The 15,072-nt window shown below is 39.8% G+C and overlaps 1 protein-coding gene across 12 annotated transcripts in view; it reads left to right on the top strand.

Annotated features, from left to right (window-relative positions):
* The window catches only part of NRXN1 (neurexin 1), an 898,064-nt gene that overhangs the window by 390,096 nt on the left and 492,896 nt on the right, over positions 1–15,072 (top strand). For all 12 annotated transcript variants that reach the window (XM_081941958.1, XM_081941974.1, XM_081941972.1 and 9 more), the window contains one exon: positions 14,654–14,857. In XM_081941958.1, the coding sequence (XP_081798084.1) occupies positions 14,654–14,857 (204 nt within the window). The remainder of the gene's footprint in view (positions 1–14,653; positions 14,858–15,072) is intronic.

The following is a 15,072-nucleotide window of genomic DNA, read 5'->3' as shown; positions in this document are numbered from 1 at the left end:
CTTTAGTATTTCCCAGTTTGGAAGTTTTCAGGCATGTGGCCTTCACGTCTCCAGCTACATTACCCAGTTTGGTTAAGTCTTTGTCAGAGAGGATTGAGCTATTTTCTTGTCAGCACTTTAAATCAACCAATTCAATCATTGTACTACAGACCACAATGAAGGTTTACAGTCTGATAAGCATTGCCAGATACCAGCATTTAGATAAGAGTAGCCTGTAACAGAAAGAGTATATGTCCTTAACTCAATCAGCAGAAGCCTTATTAATGCTGACTTTAATAGATCTCTTGTGTCTAAATGTTTCTCAAATCTTTTTCTGTGCTATGGCATCGGAATAGAGTCTATAGGAAATAAAAAGTGTAAATTGATCATGGACAGAGATCCAACACCACTGAAGTCCTCTGTTGTAGTTCTTATTGGTAATTGATCATGTTTGCAAGACATTTTCTGACATCTATACTCTAGCAGTTGTCCCAAATGTTTCATTAACGTAGCTCCCCAGAACAACAAGGAACTGAGACAGGCTTTATGGTTTAATCAAAGACATTTGGGAGTGATCATCTCCAATCTTTCTGGTGGAGATGGAGATCTTATTAAGGCTACTACCTGCAACAAATTCTCTGAAAAGACTCCGAAAATGTTCTGGATTCACAGTCCCAGAGAAAATCAGTCACATTTATTTTCTACTCTAGCTGAAGTTATAGGTAGTTTTAAGGTTCAACTTCTTCAAGTAGTGATTTGTCTATGACACTGGTGTCCGAGAAAATGAAACTTTCTCTGTGTATGAGCATCCCTAAAAATATAGCTTGGGAAGATAAGTGAAGCATTAAGTTTAATTGAAAAACAAGAAAGAAAATGCATGAAGGGGAAAGACTAAGCTAAATAGTTAGCTAGTTACTCTCTCCTAGAAGGAGAATCAAGTACAAAAGGTCCATGCATATGTGAATTAGGATTAAAGAGCCTGTATTAGCAATGTGCTTGACCATAGATCACACTTGCCCTGACTTTGAGATCATAATTGAGAATAGGTCACCACACTGGTGCCTCTATCTTGGGGCCAGCTTTGTTTATTTAACAATAAAATTTGCATGCCATCCAGCATCCGAAGGTCATTGTAATGGTGAAGTGAGCAGCATTGCAATGCACTCTACATGGGGCTCCCCTTGAAGAGCATCCAGAAACTTCAGTTGGTGCAAAATGCAGCAGTCCACATGGTTTTGTGCAGATCCCTGTGTGCACATGTATCGGTTGCCGATTTGCTTCCAGGTACAATTCAAGGTGCTGGTTGTCATCTTTAAGCCCTTCATGGCTTGGGACTGAGTTATCTGAGGGACCACCTCTTGTCTGCCACATCTACCTGACCCACCAGAGTGGGGAGACAGGGAATGTTGAGGGTCCCATCCCCAAGGGAGATGCACCTGGTGGAACCCAGGAGAAGAGCTGCCGTGGCTCCCTCTCTCTGGAACATCATTCCCCCAGAGATTAGAATGGCCCCCACTCTAATACTCTTCTACAGGAAGGCACTGAAGACCTGGTTCTGCCAGCAAGTCTGGGGAACCCAGAGCAGGATGGAGCCCATTAAATGGCTCGTGTGATCTGCTGACACCAGGATAGAAGGTTGGAGGTGGGGGTGATTTTGTTATATTGTACTATGTTAATTTATTAGATTCTTTTTGTTAGTTTTTATTGTTTTAAATGTGGTTTTATATTCTGCAAGCCGCCTTGAGTCACCATGGGTGAATAAGCGGCAATATCAATTCAATCAATCAATCAATCAATCAATCAATAAACAAACAAACAAATAAATAAATATAGATTTTTTTTTAAAAAAAAATAATGAACTCTAATGATTTTGGGCAGCTTCTGGCAGAAAAAAAGGACACCCTCCTCTATTCTGATTCTTTTGGAGAAAGAACCTAGAGAAGGAACCTGCAGAGCTCCAATGGATCCTTCTCTTCTAGTCATGGGTCTCTGTGATCATTTCCCCTTTTCTTGTCAGAGAAAACAGAACCTTCCTAGGCAGTGTTGTTGTTTCTTTGACTCCAACAGGAAGGCATTCCAGAGACTGATATTTCTATGGGATTGCAATGCTTTCCACTATGGATTATATAACCATACTTGACTAGTGCACGGTTGTGGTCTTCCACACAAAGAGGAACTCTGTGCAATCAGATTTCTCAGCATGTGGAATACTGTCGATTTCAATTCTTTTGTACAACCTATGGTAACATTGACTACATGACACTACAAAGTCTTATAATATACTACTAACGTATCACCTACCATACATAGAAAATGAGAATCGAACATGATTGAAATGAAAAACTACTTCAGTCTTTATGGGAAAAAGAGATCATGTTTCATTATGCTTAATTCTCAATAAAATGTCCTTATTATTGCATTTTCATAATGTGAAATAGTGACCATAGCACAATAGTGCATTAAATTCAACATTCAGACATGAGATAACTTATATAGCAAGTCCTGCAGAGTTATATTTCACTTCAAAGAAGGGAAATTCTCAGAACGGAATAGACTGATGAAAAGAAAACTCAAATGGGAAGCCAAAAAGGCAATCCCACACTAGAAAGCTTTGCTGTTGTTTAAAATCACAATAATAGAGGCTCTGACATAATCAAAGGTTGATTCTGAGTAATTTTAATAGCCATAGAATAAAAGGGTGGGCCCTCTTGGATAAGCAACTAGGTAAAGAATAGAAAACAAAGAGCAAAAGTAAACACTCATTTCTCACAATGAAAAAGGTAACTCTAGGATTTTGTCTAGGATCAAAATAGAATAGAATAACAGAGTTGGAAGGGACCTTGGAGGTCTTCTAGTCCAACCCACTGCCTAGGCAGGAAACCCCACAACACTTCAGACAAATGGCTATCCAACATCTTCTTGAAGACTTCCAGTGTTGGGGCATTCACAACTTCTGGAGGCAAGCTGTTCCACTGATTAATTGTTCTAACTGTCAGAAAATGTCTCCTCAGTTCTAAGTTGCTTCTCTCCTTGATTAATTCCCACCCATTGCTTCTTGTCCTACTGTCAGATACTTTGGAGGGAGCTTGACTCCCTCTTCTTTATGGCAGCCCCTGAGAGATTGGAACACTGCTATCATGTCTCACCTAATCCTTCTTTTCATTAAACTAGACATACCCAGTTCCTGCAACCGTTCCTCATATGTTTTAGCCTCCAGTCCCCTAATCAACTTTGTTGCTCTTCTCTTCACACTTTCTAGAGTCTCCACATCTTTTTTACATCAGTGCTTTTTAAACATATTTATAAATGACCTGGAATCACCTGTATTTGTAGAATAGCCAAGTTTGCTGATGACACTAAATTGTTCTGAGTGGTAAAAACAATAAGTGAGTCTGAAAAGCTCCAAAAGGATCCTTGCATATTGGGGGTGTGGGTATCAAAATGGAAGATGCCATTCAATGTGGGCAAGTGTATAATGATGCAAGTTGGGGCCAAAAGCCCCAATTGTTTATAAAAACTAATGGGATCAGAAGTTATAAGGAAAGAGTTCATGGAATGAAGATGTCAACATAGTGCATATATGTTGTAAAAAAAAAAGGCCAAAAGCTTGTTAGAGATAATAGAAGATGATATTGGAAATAGTCATGCCAATATTATAATGCCTTTATATAAATCCCTGGTGCAACTACATCTAGTACAGAGGTCTCCAACCTTGGCAACTTTAAGCAAAGCTGGCTGGGCAATTCTGGGGGTGAAGTCCTCCAGGCTTAAAGTTGTCAAGTTTGGAGACCCCTGATCTAGAATATTGTGTGCAGCTATGTTTGCCATACCTCAAAAAGGATGTAGTAAAGCTAGAGATGATTTAAAGGAGGGCAGTTAAGAAGCTCAAGGGATGGTGCAACATCCCTTCTTTCAAGACTTTTGGGTCTAGAAAGGAGGCAGGGGAGAGGATATGATTCAGGAATACAAAATTATGCATAATATGGATAAAGTGGACAAGAAAAACATTTTTCCCCTTCTCAAAGTACTATAACATCTTGTTGTTAGTTGCAGTCATGCCGGACCCATCATGAACCCATGGACAACATTCCTCCAGGCCTTCCTGTCTTCTACCATCCTCTGGAGTCCATTTAAGCTCACACCGACTGCTTCAGAGACTCCATTAGGCACCTCATTCTCTGTTGTCCCCTTCTTCTTTTGCTCTCAGTTTTTCCCAGGATTAGGCTCTTATCCAGTGAGTCTTTCCTTCTCATTAGGTGGCCAAAGTATTTAAGTTTCATCTTGAGAATCTGGCCTTCTAAAGAGCAATCAGGGTTGATCTCCTCTAGGACTGACCAGTTTGATTGCCTTGCAGTGCAAGGGACTCGCACACATTTTTACTATACAATAATTGTTTTTTAGATAAAAACACTCTCAGTCCTGCACACATAGGTGTGAATGGCTGTACAACAACCCTTTTAACAACATTACACTCCCTAAATTTAGATTATTTACATTCTACTAGTTTGTGATCATTTTGCTATGATCTCAGGCAATTAGAAATCAAATTGATGTGATTATGTCAGATTGTATGCAATTCTTACAAGCATTGATGACATTTTATCTTGTTCTTCCCTCCCACAGTCCTTTCTCTTTTCTTGTAACTCTCAGAACTGTTTTATATGAAGAAACTACTACTGCACAAAGGCATGTTCACTCATATAACAATGACAGTAGTTTATCATACTAAGTAGTCAATCAAATGTAGTTATGGTATGTTGCAGAATAAATTTACCATAAAGATTTTGAACTGACAAGCCCATTTGCCCTGCACTTTATTTGCACCCCACCCCTCCCAATTAGCTTTAAAAAAGTCAGTGAAACCCTGAGCAAAAACCCCCACTTTCTCTCTTTAGGACCACTTGAGGCATAGCAACCTATTTGTACTGTTATAAATAAAATCACATCCTCTTATTTCTTGTTTTAGAGTATGAAACCTTTTGGCAGAAATCCAAGTATTCCGTTGTCCCTTGACTTTTCTATTACTAGTAGACAATGCTGAAAGGGGCTTGAGGTGGTGGAAGTGGGGGCTGTAACTAGACATCAACTGAATTAGAAAACTCTTCAGTTAAATAGAGCTGGTGTACCACCCTGTGGCAAAGCCCTGCTATTACACAGGCAGGCACTTGCAAAGACAAAAGCACAGAGAGCAAAGAAAGGATTGTGAACAAAGTGTGCAGCTTTAAAAATCAAAAACTAAAGAATTCATGCAAGTTATGCAGTTATTGAAAAGAGGATAACTAAGCATGTGCAAGTCTATAAAATGTGAAAAACTCCACAAGTTTAATAAAATGCCTCAAAACATGTGTGCGTGCACACACACATTAAGGGTTTTTTTTCAGTAATTCATCAATTTACTAATTTCTTAGTTCAAGTTGTCTGTCTTTTTAAATCCTGTTTTTATTATTATTATTATAAATAACTCACGGCAACTAATACATGATTTAATCCACAATTTAATTTTCTGAAACATAGACCTTGAGTTGATGGGACCAATGCTAATCTGATGTACTCACAAGGTTATCTGGCTATTTTTCCTGCATATATCTGTAGTATTTATTCAGCACATGGGATATTGAATGTTACCCTAGAGCTTCCCTATCTGGAGGAAGTTATGCTCACAGCATTTCTTTCCTCCCCTTCTTCAATAATAATTGTATCCCAAATGGCCATGCATTGATATGATTACAACTTTTGGGATTCCAAAATACAATACATTCATCCTCTTCCACAGCATTGTCATGCTACCCATGTGTGCCTGCTGACAAAAATTTCTAGCCAATAAGTATAATACCATTACAGTTGTTGCAGGAAATTAAGGAAAAAAAGGGCAGCAGAAGTATATGTTTACTTCAGTGAATAAAACTCCTTCTGGAGAAATAAAGGAGAAGCATGTTGAATGGGATGAGGAATTTGTGTAATATGAGAACCAAGGCTTATAGTAAATGCTCACTAACTCTTATATTTTAATTTAAATCAGGAGCAAAGCAACATGCCACCTTGATCAAAGAAGTAGTTTGGTCTAGTGGTTCAAGTTAGAAACCATGAGACTATGAGCTCTAGACCTGCCTTAGACATTAAAAGAAGTTGGGGGACTTTGGGCCAGTCACACTCTCTTAGCCCATCATGTCAGGCTCAGGAGACAAACAGATCAGTCAAATTCTTGTCACAACCAAATGGATCAATATTTTGTTGATTTGAAAAAATAAAATAAAATGGATCCTGCACTTGCAAGAAAAGTGCTAGGAAGCAAAATAAGTGTTCCCTTTTCAATATTGGATCAAAGCAAAGGTAGTCTTTTTCATTCAGGATCCTACAGTAGCCAATCTAATGTTCCTAAAATCAAAACCTTGAGCACTATGCCTAATTTTTTATAATTTTCACAAGTTTCAGCCCTTTGCTGCCTATTTCCACACAGTATCCAACATTCAAAGATACACTGCTTTTACGACTTTAAAAAAATGAAGACTTATTTAGCTAATTTAACTAATATTACATAGGGTAAGAGGAACAGATAATTTTTTCTAGTGTACCATCCTGTTCTCTGAAAAGGAATGAAATATCACAAGGGAATATTATTTCTTGTCTATCCTCCCCTTCTAATTTGTCTGATGTCGAGCATGGCAAACAATATCCTGTTGTTCTATTCATGCTCACTCTTTCTTGGCAAGCTCCATTATTCCAAGTGATTTCGTGGGAATAAAAAGTGATGGCATTTTCATTCTTGGCATTTGCACAGAATTAAACATTTGGTTTGAGACCCAGGAGCTGCAATATTTATGCAGGAAAAATAGACTATCGGTGATTACTCTGCTTTATTTGGTCTTTGAGAAATGCTCTGCAATAGAATCTTTCCTAGCGTTAGCTACAAGCCTGAGAGGACAGTTAGAAAGCTGTCTTCCTAAAAACTTCTTCAATATTACCGTGTTTGGTTTTGTAGCTGGTGCTATAATGAAATGGCTCCTACTGATTGCCATTCAACTTTATAGATTTCTCACTTAGATTGCGCTTTCATATTGCTGGTAAATTCATGCTGTTTGTTTGCTGTAACTTTTAGATGCCCCTTGAAGCCTTGAAACAGGAGATTCAGATATCTTGCATTAGCTATAATTGAGTATAAGTAGTCTCCGTGTTTCAAGTTTAATTTTATTTTATAATTGGAAGCTAGAAAGTATTTTCCTTTTCATGTAAGAGAGTTCATAAAAGGTGTGGCCCATGGGGAGAGTGGAGAGAAGGAAGCTATTGCTTGTGTGTGTGTGTGTGTGTGTGTGTGTGTGTGTCTTTCACCCCTGAAGGTGGTTATATTCTCAAATAGGCTAAAGGTAATACTCTTAGAAGTTATAGTGTTCTACACTTATTTTGCTACTGTGAGTTTTGGCTGATTATGCTGAAAGTATAAACATCAAAGTAATCAGTGGATGGGCTTTGTTTGTTTATGGTAACACTAGCAGATGGCAAGACAGATGTCATGGCAGCATCATTTTTTTGGCTTCTCTCTTTATATTTTATCAGGGTTTGGAGTACACGATTACCTTTTGGCAACGGCTTTCATAGGTGTTCATTTTCAACAGGGTAGCAGCAGCAATGAAAAGGGCAATATGAATGAAATGACTACAAAGATGCAGATTTTTATTTCAATTTGCCCTAAACCCCTTTTATTTTCTGTATTAGATGAAAAGAGGGGGGGGCAGCCAAACCGTTTGCACGTCTTCAGCTAAATGAAACAAGTATCAATGAATATTCCGTGTGATCATGTGATCACTGCAATAGAACAACGAGTTTATAAAGAGTAGGCAAAAATGGGGAAATCAAGCATTTAAATTGACATTCACAGACCAAATGCCTAAACAGCCCTTCAAATTGGATTTCAAGTGATAATAATGCATGTACACACCAGTGTACATACTAAAGGGGTATCCTCCTAGGTTTGTAGTCTTATTACCGGTATTTATTTATTTATTTATTTGCAAAAATAAAAGCATGTAGCATTCATTTCTGGTATATCCTATCTGAAATAAAATAAAATTTGAAAGAACATAAGTATTTGTAAAAAAAAAAAAAAAAAGATGCATCTTGCAGAACAGAATTAATATTTGAATGAATTTATTTCCAGAAATAAATCATTAGTGCCTATTACCACATTATTTAAGCCAATGAACCCTCCAAGAACCCACCATTTTTACCTAAACACAAGTGTGCAAATGCACATCTGTGCATGGACATTCATTCATTTAGAATTAGAGTGTAAAATCTCAGATAGTGCCATCTAGTGATCAACCATATATGTTTTTTCATTCCAGAATTGGCAGCTCTAATAATTCCAAAGTCAGAACCCATACATGGCTAGAAATGTTCTATGGACAAGACTTCTGACATGAACCTCAGACAACTTTGCCCAGTTATTAATAAGCTGAACTGATTGTACCCAATCAGGAGAAAGACTCTAATGATCAAGAATTAGCGAAAGAAAACATACTAGTATTCCATATAGGCAACATACAAATTCCATATAGACGGGTTTGTAGAAATAAGTTAAAAACAAAACTGCCAATAATAGATTGCCTGTATGTAAAGGGATGTTGGCAGCTACCTAAACTACTATTTCAGTTCTGGTCATGGCATCTTGAAAGGAATACTGTGGAGCAATGAGCAAAAGGAATCAAACAGCTGAAACAGCACACCTAAAAGGGGGAAAAATACATTTTAATATAAACTTTAATATAGAAAAAAATGAATTAAGAGAATGTGTGGATTTGTTTCAAAAAGTGCAAGGTATAGAAGTAGTGAAGAAGAAATCATTTTGATCACATAAACTTAGAATCCAGTCCCATCCAGTAAAGCTGAATGAATAGAGATTCTGGAAAAAGGCAACATCTTCTCAAAAGAAGTTATAATAGGTATCCGGTTGAACTCTTCTAAAATGTAAGGAATGTAAGAAATCCATATATGTTACTATCACCTAGCAGTCTTTATGCTTATATTCTCTGTAATAACTAAGAAAGAATTGATGTGGGAATTATTATGAGACCACCATGTAAACTGGCTATGGCAGGAATAGATTGCAAACCAGAGAACTTGTTGCTCTGATCCAGAACACCTCTTATTACTGCTGAATGCTGTTCATGTATGTTGCCCAACTTGGGTGCCCTATCAATATATTCCAAAATCTTCAACAGGCAATTTTAGATGGCTACTCAGTGACAGATATCAATATTGTGTGAAAAGTCTTCTGTGCATTAGCAAATTCATTAGCAAACCCATTTCTCCATTTTTCATAATCCTTGAAATTACTATTATTTACTTTCAGGATAAAGCTTCTAAAAACTTACTAATATAATTCCTTCTGCCTTTTCTACCCCAGCCCTTAAGGGACAATTGCTCTCTTGTGTACTTTAATAAAGCCATTTCCTCCCTTTATAACTGTTGCATTACTAATGCAGAAATGATGGTAAAAACTTTTATTCCCTGCCCTACATGCTGCAAGCTGCCTAATGAGCAAGATATTATTAAACATTTTTTCCTGTTGTTTGGAGCATAACTTTCTGCTCCATTGCTGTTGGCTTTCCATTCCCTTTGGAATTGAGACTAAGAGTGAGAATAGGCCTAAACCATATATAATCTGATCTGAATGAAGTATAAAAGCTCGTCCACCTATATCCGTGATGGCAAACCAATGGCACATATGCCACAGGTGGCATGCAGAACCCTCTATGCAGGCATGGCAGCCATTGCCCAGCACAGCTCCACTGTGCATGTGGATGCGCCTAGCTGGCCTTTGGGTCTCTGCCACACATGCATGGGGGGCAGTGCTTCCCTGATCTCTGCAGGTTTTCCCCCCAGTGTGCCCTAGCTTTCTCCTTCATTTCTGCCACCGGTGCCTTCTCTGATCTCCGCAGGTTCCCCTCTCCACAGGTGCCTCTCCGTTGCAGAAATGGAGGAGAAAGCTAGGGTGTGCTGGGGGGAAGACACTGTGAAGATCAGGGAAGGCATGTGTGGTAGAAATGCAGGAGAAAGCTAGGGCATGCTGGGGGGAGAAACTGCGGAGATTGGGGAAGCCAAAACGGGGTGCTGGGCTACTGCACAAGGCCTCCGGCTCCTCATTTTGTGCCTGAAAAGCCTCTTGCAACAATCTGGAAACCAAAACAGGGGCACATGCACATGTAAATGTGCTTGCATTGCATTTTGGGGATTTAGACACTCAGCTCCAAAAAGATTAATCATCACTGATCTATATTGTTCAGGGGAGGACCAAAACCCAAATCCAAAGCCATATTATAAGACATTATAATAAACTACAATATTATTGCTGATGCAGTGAAAGTATGGAAAAAAGTGTCTGAAAACATGTGGCAGAGCATAAACTGAAGCCTTGGCCAAAAGTGGGAAAAAATCTACACAAAAACAAAACAAGAAAAAGCAAATATATCACCACCATTTGATTTACCATTATACATAATTCTTTAACAAAAAAAATAGGCTTATCATATTGTCCAGACCTGAAAGACTGTATAACATGATTTGCAACCTGGTTTTCGATAAAACCAGGTTATACCCATGCCAAATCACTCTGTGACATCCCCATATCCCTGGATATACTTTGTTCCATTGATGTCCATGGGATTTTTTTAAGAAAGAAAAATGGTGTTGTCCATAGTAAAATTTGCCTGTTCTGAAGACTGTATAAAGCAGTGATTCTCAACCTTCCTAATGCCGCGACCTTTTAATACAGTTCCTCATGTTGTGGTGCCCCATCCATAAAATTATTTTCGTTCTTACTATGTAACACCGGGAGCCACAAAACCTGGGTGGGTGTGGCCAACTCAACATCACTCCCACCCAGTCACATGACACCACCCCCCATCCCTGACATGCCTACCAAGGTTTCATGGCTCAGTGTTTTCTGTGGGAATAGGGTCTCTCTCTCTTCTCTCTCTCTCCCTCTCATTTCTGTTTTTCTCTATTTTTCCTCTCCCTTTCTCTTCTTCCTTCCTTCCTTTCTTTCCTTCCCTTTCCCTCTTTCTTTTTCTTTCTTCCTCATTGAATACGAGAGCAAATCCAAAAAGTTATTAATTGTAGGAAATTGCTTCTCTGTAATCTTTTTATAGTGAACTCTAAGTTGATAAAGCTGGCAAGATTGTACTAACAGCAATAGGATATATATTTTGATTTCTTTTGAGTTGGACAATACAATACATTATTCAAAATTATAAATAATCTTATTTTCAGTTGCATTTTTTTTGCCATCTCTGTTATTTTCTTTTTAAAAAATCAGATTTGCTTCCAACTTTTGCCTTCTGGCAAACTGCAGTTTTCTTGGCAAGAGATGTAGCTTGCCATTGCTTTTGTCATAGGTCTGAGAATGTTAGTTTCTTTCTTTCTTTCTTTCTTTCTTTCTTTTCTCTTCCTTTCTTTCCCCCTGATTTGTTTCCCTCTCTTTTCCGTCTATCTCATTCTCTCCCTTTAGCTCTCTTTCATTTATTTCTCCCTTTCCCCCTTCTCCTTTTAATTTGTTTCCCTCTATTTTGCCTCTCTCCCATTCTCTCCTTCCAGCTCTCTTTCATTTTTCTCTCTCTCTATCTCCCTCTCTTTCTCTCCTTTTCTCTTTCATCTCTTTCTTGCACATGCAAGCAAAATACCCTCCTGGGCCAGGGTCACGGCGGTGTGGACAGTGACTCCTCCCATTCCCGCCACTGAGAAGTGAGTAGCTGGCTACACTGCACAGGAGACTCCTCAGCTCCAGACACAGGTTGGTCCCCTTTGTGTTGACTCAGGAAAGAGCCGGAGCAGTCATATCTGGTTGCAGATTTCCAGAGCCCTGCGCAAGGAGAGCTCTTCCCTCCCTGCACCCAACCAGCTGCTGCTGCTGCTGCTCCCCATTCTCCTCCTTCCTGAGCCAACACAAAGGGGACCGCGGCTTGTGCTAATCTGAGTCTGGCGCTGAGGAGTCTCCTGCGCTGCAAAACCAGTTACTCACCTCACTGCGCATTGGCGACAGTGGGAGGAGAGTCGTTGTCCCCTCCGCCTTGATATTTTGCTTGCGCACATGTGCGCAAGAGATAAGCACGAGAAAAGGGCTGGAGCTTTTCCCAACCCTGAGTTGCCTGCGAAAGATGCTGAATCACAAAAGCAGGCGAGAGGCTCTTGCCTTCTCGGGGCGGAGAGCAGATTACGCGATTGGGTCAGCAGGGAGCCGCAGGAGAGGGGCCAAAGCCTATTAAGAATGTTACCCATGCTAAGTGGGAGGCTTCTCGGCGACCCCTGTGAAAAGATTGTTCAACCCCAAAAGTGGTCGCGACCCACAGGTTGAGAACCACTGGTATAAAGCCTGTTCACCAAGCTAGCAGGGATAATGACACCAAGCTACCAGGAATAGATAATACCAAGCTTCCAGGAATAGCCAACATGCTGGAAGATAGGCTTAAGATACAGAAGGATCTTGACAAACTTGAACATTGTGCACTATCTAACAAAATGAAATTCAATGGTGAAAAGAGTAAGGTTCTACATTTAGGCAAGAAAAACAAAATGCACACATACAGTATATGTGGTACCTTGCTCAATAGTGGTGATTGTGAGAGGGATCTTTGAGTCCTAGTAGACAATCACTTCAATATGAGCCAGCAGTGTGCAGCAGCTGCCAAAAAAGCCAACACAATTCTAAGTTGCATAAACAGAGGGATAGAATCAAGATTACGGGAAGTGTTAATACCATTTTATAATACCTTGGTAAGGCCACACTTGAAATATTGCATCCAATTTTGGTTGCCACGATGTAAAAAAAGATGTTGAGACTCTAGAAAGAGTGCAGAGAAGAGCAACAAAGATGATTAGTGGACTGGAGGCTAAAACATATGAAGAATGTTTGCAGGAACTGGGTATGTCTAGTTCAGTGATGGCAAACCTTTTTTGGCTCGCGTGCCACAAGTGGGGGGAGCGCAGGGAGGTCGAGTGCAGGCGTGCCGCACCCATAATGCAATGTGCGACCCCCCCCCCAGTGCACATGCGTGCACAACGTGCGACCCCCCATTTTACATGCTTTTTTCGCCCTCCCCAGGCTCCAGGGGCTTTATAGGAACCTGGGGAGGGCGAAAAGAGCCTCCCCCGACCCCCTGGAGGCCCTTCCGGGTTGCTCGGAGGGTCGTTTTAAGCGCTCCGAAGGCATCAGGGAAGCCTCCGGACAGTCCCTGAAGCCTTCGGAACGCTTAAAACGACCCTCCGAGCAAACCGGTAGTGACTTCCGGTTTGCTTGGAGGGTGGTTTTAAGCCTTCCGAAGGCTTCAGGGACGGTCCCTGAAGCCTCCGGGGGTGGGGTGGGGGCAGAGGAGGCTCTTTTCGCCCTCCCCAGGCTCCTATAAAGCCTCTGGAGCCTGGGGAAGGCGAAAAATATCTTTTAAAAAGGTGAACTCGCCTCGCGTCCCCTGACAAATGGCTCCGTGTGCCACTTGTGGCACGCGTGCCATAGGTTCGCCATCCCTGGTCTAGTTTAAAGAAAAGAAGGACCAGGGGAGACATGATAACAGTGTTCCAATATCTCAGGGGTTGCCACAAAGAAGAAGGAGTCAAGCTATTCTCCAGAGTACTTGAGAGTAGGACAAGAAGCAATGGGTGAAAACTAATCAAGGAGAAGCAACTTAGAACTGAAGAGAAATTTCCTGACAGTTAGAACAATTAATCAGTGGAACAAGTTGCATCTGGAAGTTGTAAATGCTCCAACGCTGGAAGTTTTTAAGAAGAGATTAGATAACCATTTGTCTGAAGTGGTATAGGGTATCCTGCCTAAGCAGAGGGTTGGACTAGAAGACCTCAAAGATCCCTTTCAACTCCGTTATTCTATTCTGTTATTTGGGGGGAGGGAATGGCATGTATCCTTGTTAACCAGTCTTTGGAGTTTAGTAAGTCAAATGATATTTTTAAATGTATGTTTTGGGGGAGGCTAATAGATAAAGATAAAGGGCCATTTTATACATAGTGAATGTGCAGGTCTGGAATTCTCCCTCAACTCCTCTCTTCTTTTATTTGTTTTTAATGGTGTTGGGATGTTTATATTAGGAAATGGTAAGTAATTGACTAGTAGATGAATGCAACATTTGAAACAGATACAATATTCAACAATCTATTCTTAGGTGATAAACTGTATTTTGTTTATAAATGTATGAATTGCTGTGGAATCATATCTAAACAACAGTATATAATATTGTTAAGTAAACATTTGAAGTGAAAATGTAAGCATATCTTTCATTTGATAATTGTTATATTACAGCTGTTATTATTTTCTTTGAAGTTATTGGTGTTAACAATTCTTCTTTAGATTCTGGGCAGAGTTTAATGAATAGAAACAGCAATCCATCAGATTAATCAGAGCCTGCCATTTTTATAATACAGACTGCCCAGTTCTTGTCACATCTCCTGTTTACAGTATTTAGGAATGCAGTTGGAAACAGAGATTGATTATGCCTTTGTGTTTCATTGTCTATAGTTGGTAGGATATGTTTACCTTGGTGCAGAACAAGATTTGTAAATCTGGCTTAATATATCAAGATGCAACTCTTGGCATTCCCCCCCCCCCCATGCATTTCACCTTGCAGAAATCCAGGATGATAAATTTCTTATCATTTTCCCGCTTCTCCACTTTCAGAGGCAACTGTTCTAAGCTATGATGGAAGCATGTTTATGAAAATTCAACTCCCTATGGTGATGCACACAGAAGCAGAAGATGTCTCCTTACGGTTCAGGTCTCAGAGAGCATACGGCATTCTGATGGCCACAACTTCAAGAGAATCTGCTGACACATTGCGTTTAGAGCTGGATGCAGGACGAGTTAAGCTAACAGTCAACCTAGGTAACATTCGCCCCCCCTCCCATCCTAAAAATTTACATTTCAAACATCCTTTTTTTTATCTTTGCCTGCTAGCATCAATTCAACAGCCTGTTTGACACTGAAAATAACCTGTCTTTTATATATGAAATTTGTACATGTGTGTGTGGGTGTGTGGGTGTATTTGTAATATTATTCCATTATTTATTTATTTGGGTTTTATATTTTTTTTATTTTTG

This window comes from Natrix helvetica (assembly GCF_964273705.1).
Source record: "Natrix helvetica genome assembly, chromosome: 2".
Classification (NCBI taxonomy): domain Eukaryota; kingdom Metazoa; phylum Chordata; class Lepidosauria; order Squamata; family Natricidae; genus Natrix; species Natrix helvetica.
Note: the sequence above shows the minus strand (reverse complement) of the source record. Positions and strands in the feature narration are given on the sequence as shown.